The sequence below is a fragment of the Austrofundulus limnaeus genome, unplaced genomic scaffold (genome assembly GCF_001266775.1).
Source record: "Austrofundulus limnaeus strain Quisiro unplaced genomic scaffold, Austrofundulus_limnaeus-1.0 Scaffold307, whole genome shotgun sequence".
NCBI lineage: Eukaryota > Metazoa > Chordata > Actinopteri > Cyprinodontiformes > Rivulidae > Austrofundulus > Austrofundulus limnaeus.
The window spans coordinates 386,594-392,050 of NW_013952709.1; the positions used below are offsets into that span (position 1 = coordinate 386,594).

A 5,457-nucleotide genomic window follows, 5' to 3' on the forward strand; every position below is an offset into this window, starting at 1 on the left:
TTTTATCTTTCAAAAGATATTTTAATAACATTTTAAATACACACATGTAAACAAAACTAATGAGTTTATTCCAGTACTTGTATAAAAATTGCCAAATCTAGTTTTTATTTGGTGGCATTTGTTTACAAAAATAATTAAAATAACGACATTCTCAGTGTTCAATCTGTTTCTGCTTTGGGGCCAAGTTTCATCTTCCTTCATCATGTTTGATTTGTTGACCCAACACGAGGTTACAATATCAACAACAACAAAAACTAATTTAAAGTACAGAATATAAACAGATAAATGAAGGTTCTGTGTTTTTTGGGGTCTCACACAATTATTCACATCAATGAACMTGTTTGCCTCTACATGAAAGCTGTTAAACAGCAACATTGAAAATAAATTATTTTCTGTATTTAACTGCCTCGTTRGCAAAAATAACATATTAAACACACAGGTAATAAAATGTGATGAAAACCCTGGGCTTCTCTTTTCCCACCAGTAACCATGAAATGTGAACCTGATGATATTTGGAACAGCATTTGCATGAACCTTGATGACATTTTTGAGAGTGGGCTTGTTTTAAGATGGTGCAGATCCACTTTGGTCCCGGACTAACCATTACATCATCCATCTGGTTCAATCAAATTCCAGTTTTTTTCAAACTTAGGCAATTCAAAAAGCTGTCTTTGGTACATAAAATATTAACTTTTGATCCCCACTTCAAGAAACTGGTAAAGGCATTGCCTTTTTTTTTTGGCCACTTTAGTAGAAAACAAAACTGAATGCTTGTTTCTTAATTTCCGCATCATTTGTGACTTTTTTTTTTTCCTTTGGTAAAGGCATTGCTTTAAGAAAAAGAGAATCCTATAATCTTGGGTGTTGCCTTTATAATTAATTTGTAAAACATCTGTAGATTTGATGTGTGCCACAGCATTTGTTTTTGTTTAATATCCATCCAGGTCAGCATTGCATAGTAAGTGCTTTGGTATTAAAACAAATGCTTAGGAAAAACGTAAAACAGAATTTAAAAGTAGGGTCCATCTAGTCCTTTTGCTGCTCTAGGATCAGATCAAAAAGCACATTTATGTCCCTCTCTGCTTGGTGGCACTGCAGCACGAGCGTCACCATGTTGTTCTGACCCGGGAAAACACTCAGCAACTGCTCTCTGATGACAGCTGTTTCTTCAGTAGTCCTGTCCAGATTGGCGGTCATCTCGCCACCRACGCCTCCTTGACGCATGTGCTGGTGTCCTCCATTCCACCCTTTGCCATGTAGCTTCCCTCTGCCACGACCGCCTCCGCCGGACGCATCCAGAGCACCCCCGGGTGTCCGGTCGCGGAAGTTCAAGACTTCTGTTTGGGAGCGAGGTGGCTTGGTGGGTAAAAAGGGGGTGGCTAAACCAGCAAAGGAGTGATTTCCGGGATCAGGAGTCCTGACAGAATGCAAGTGATTTCAATCAGAAAACATATTTAATTCATCATATAAGAACTTCCACATCATAGGTCTTTGTTACCTGTGCTCTGAACGCAGAAAATCATCCAGGTGAGGCCCTCCCCTGCCCAGAGGATCGTCCGGGACCATGAAGTGGTCTCCGACAAACGTGTACTGAAGAAGTCTAYAGGAGATCATAAGGACACCTGAAATTTCAGCTCAGAATTCAGAAATTCTTTAAAACAAATCCTTTATATGTCAAACTCAAGGCTCGCGGCCCAGATGTGGCCAACCACAGCATTTTATGTGGCCCGCAAGCGCTTCGAAGATGTATTAATGTCTTAAAATAAGCTGCTTTAAAGCCAGAATCCCATAATGCACGTCAGTTACATTTACACACAAAATGACGGTATTCCACCATGAGGTGGAGGTACACAGTGTTGAAAAAAGCCGGCAGTCTACGAAATTTTCAGAAAAGTTACTGCATCTTTGCTCGCTACTTTTGCTGTGGCCCAGTTTACTGGGAAGTAGGAATTTCCCACTTGTTAGTCGTAAATTTAAACCGGATCGTCCCTCCAGTAGGAATTCCTTGTTGGAAAGTGGGAGAGTTCAGAATTCAAGATGGCCGCTACTCTCCACAACTCAAACAGTGACCAAAACTCTCTTACTTTTACTTTTATTAGTACTTCTTTATTATTTATTTCCCAGTTAGTCTCACACGTAGTACTTTACAGTGTTTATAAGACACTGTTTCTATACAGGAAATACCACGCACAGCTCAGTTAYTGTTTTCTAGCGATGCTCAGCTGTAGCAATGAAAGTAGGAATGTGATGTTTCAGGTTTTGTCAAAGTTAAACATGAAACGTGGAACTTAATTACAACTAACAATAAAGTTTATGTGGCCCTCAGTGAAAATGAGTTTGACACCGATTTACAAATGATAGCGACCTMAAAACTCTTACAGTGATAATCAGAATCAGTTTTATTACGATTGTAAATGAACAGGATTCACAGACTAGGAATTTGCTTCGGTGTAACGGTGCAATAGGTATCAAATATAACAAATGAAAAAAAAAAAACAAAGGATAAAGGAAAAAAATATATATATAAAACATATGTACACCAGTTCAATACAGTAATCAGAGCAGACAATATATTTGGAGTAGTGCAATTAGATCCAGTGATAAAAGTGACCAGAAAAAACAATATAGTCAGAGTTGTGCTGTTTTAGAAACMAGTGATTAAGTGGCCAAGGCAGAGTTTTGATGTCATGTCTTCTAAACGAAAAACAAAGAAATGTTATTGACCTTTTTTTGATGATGTCCCTCCACACAGGAGACTCATCTGATAGGTCTCTCAGGTTGTCGTTAGTTACAATCACTCCATCTGTCTTTTGTGCAAGCTGCATTATTAGTCTGTGGAAAGAAGGATAAGAAATGAGTATTATTATGATCATCACCTCTGCCAATAAACAAAGACTGTCATACAGTAATGATAAAGTCTAATTTAATTCTAAAACAAACTGAAGTATAAATTGAAGTTAATCACATAAAACCTTTTAAAAATGCTAGTTACTCTCAATTGTTCTTATACAGTATTACTATAATTATACTCATTTTAACCAAGAAGTCTAAAAGATTTTTTGATTACAAACCCAGGATCTAATGGGTTTTACTGTCAGAGACATTTCTTCTCATGGTGTTCCCCAAGGATCCATGTTAAATCCATGACATTTTTTAATATGCTCCCTTTTTAAATTCTGTCTTCAAAAGTATGAAACTTAATTCTATACCAATGTTTACATTTGTCTTCCTTTTAATTAGGTTTAACCTCCTTTCAAGGCTTTGTTGGATTGTCAACATTAAGTCATGAAGGTTTCTTAATATCAATTTAAAAAAATGAGAGCGATAATTATTGGACGTTCAGTTTGCAGACTCAGTCTTTTGCAGATTTTCTCATGAAACCTAACTATCGTAAGTAACGTCAACTTTTTTCGCTGTCATGCTTTTTCATGATTTGTCAAGCCAACTTATTAGGAACTATTTATTGATTTTATCATGTAAATATTAATGTAAATTCAGTTCCGTTTAAAAAAAACCTCAACGCAAGCAGTACATGATGGATTACCTGTGCCCATAATCCACCCAGAGTTTTTCTGCCTTCTAACAGTACCATGTGGCGTGCAGTCACTAACTGTTTAGGTCTCGTGTATTTTTGTTTGGTTCTTATCACATTACAATGTCACCCAAACCGTGCTACAGGCCTTTCCTGGACTGCATCCAATATTTCTGTTTTTTCACAAGTCACAGGTACTTCAAGAACGTAACCCACACAGAAATCGAGGCTTTGCTGTGTAACTTAAACTCTTTATTATTGTATTTTCTGTGACTAAATACTACTTTTGGGTAACCAGTGGTACAGTACTACTGATGGGTAGCCAGTGGTACAGTAGTACAGTACTACTGATGGGGAACCAGTGGTCCAGTAGTACAGTACTGCTGATGGGGAACCAGGACTACAGTACTACTGATGGGGAACCAGTGGTACAGTAGTACAGTACTACTTATAGGAAACCAGTAGTACAGTACTACTAATAGGAAACCAGTRGTACAGTACTGATAGGAAACCAGTGCTACAGTACTACTGATGGGGAACCAGTGGTCCAGTGGTCCAGTACTACTTATAGGAAACCAGTGGTACAGTGGTACTGATAGGAAACCAGTAGTACAGTATTACTAATAGGAAACCAGTGATACAGTAGTACTGATGGGTAACCAGTGGTACAGTAGTACTGATGGGTAACCAGTGGTACAGTAGTACTGATAGGAAACCAGTGGTACAACACTTCTGATAGGAAACCAGTAGTAGCGTATTACTGATTGGAAACCAGTGGTTTAGTACTACTGATAGGAAACCAGTGGTACAGTAGTACTGATGGGTAACCAGTGATACAGTAGTGCAGTATTACTGATAGGAAACCAGTGGTACAGTAGTAAAGTACTACTGATGGGGAACCAGGTACAATGGTACAGTGGTACAGTACTACTGATAGGAAACCAGTGGTACAGTAGTACAGTATTACTGATGGGGAACCAGGTACAGTGGTACAGTACTACTGATGGGTAACCAGTGGTACAGTAGTACAGTATTACTGATAGGAAACCAGTGGTACAGTAGTACAGTACTACTGATGGGGAACCAGGTACAGTGGTACAGTACTACTGATAGGAAGCCAATGGTACAGTAGTACTGATGGGTAACCATTGGAACAGTAGTACTGATGGGTAACCAGTGGAACAGTAGTACTGATGGGTAACCAGTGGAACAGTAGTACTGATGGGTAACCAGTGGAACAGTGGTACAGTATTACTGATAGGAAACCAGTGGTACAGTGGTACAGTACTACTGATGGGGAACCAGTGGTACAGTAGTACAGTATTATTGATAGGAAACCAGTGGTACAGTAGTACAGTACTACTGATGGGGAACCAGTGGTATAGTGGTACAGTACCTGTCATCATATGAGCTGTATCTCTTGCCTTGGACTTCCCTGGAGGGCGTATAGGCGAGCAGGCCCAGCTTCTGCAGCTCCATCAGATAGCGTTGCTCTAAGAGAGACAGGAACAAACTCTGTTTTGTCTGCTCAGAAGGCAAACACCTACACATTCACTGAGCAAACACAAGGCTGCTGTTAGTTTTCCTCTACATGCGACTACAAACACAAAGCAGGCTGCACTTCAGAGTTATTCTCTCTGTTGCTACACACACCGAAGTAAACAAACACAAACATACACCAAACCAAAACGAGTGTAGCTACTTTAGACTTAAGAAAGGTAACAATAGCTTCAGGACATATTGGAAATTAATGTGTACAACTTAGGAAATGGTGATCAACTGATAAATCACGCTTAAAAATGTTTTTTAATTTTCCTTATTAAAAAAATACTGAAATATTTAAAATAAAACAATAATTATTATCATTTACTTACACACACACACACACACACACACACACACACACACACACACACACACACACA

General features: G+C 38.7%; 1 protein-coding gene across 1 annotated transcript in view; it reads right to left on the reverse strand.

Annotated features, from left to right (window-relative positions):
• khnyn (KH and NYN domain containing) overlaps positions 1-5,457 on the reverse strand; it is a gene marked incomplete at its 5' end in the record, with an annotated part of 20,314 nt that continues 14,857 nt past the window's right edge. Inside the window, 4 exon segments of the mRNA XM_014021837.1 lie at positions 1-1,417; positions 1,499-1,600; positions 2,725-2,832; positions 4,929-5,025. Of these exon segments, the coding sequence (XP_013877291.1) occupies positions 1,027-1,417; positions 1,499-1,600; positions 2,725-2,832; positions 4,929-5,025 (698 nt within the window).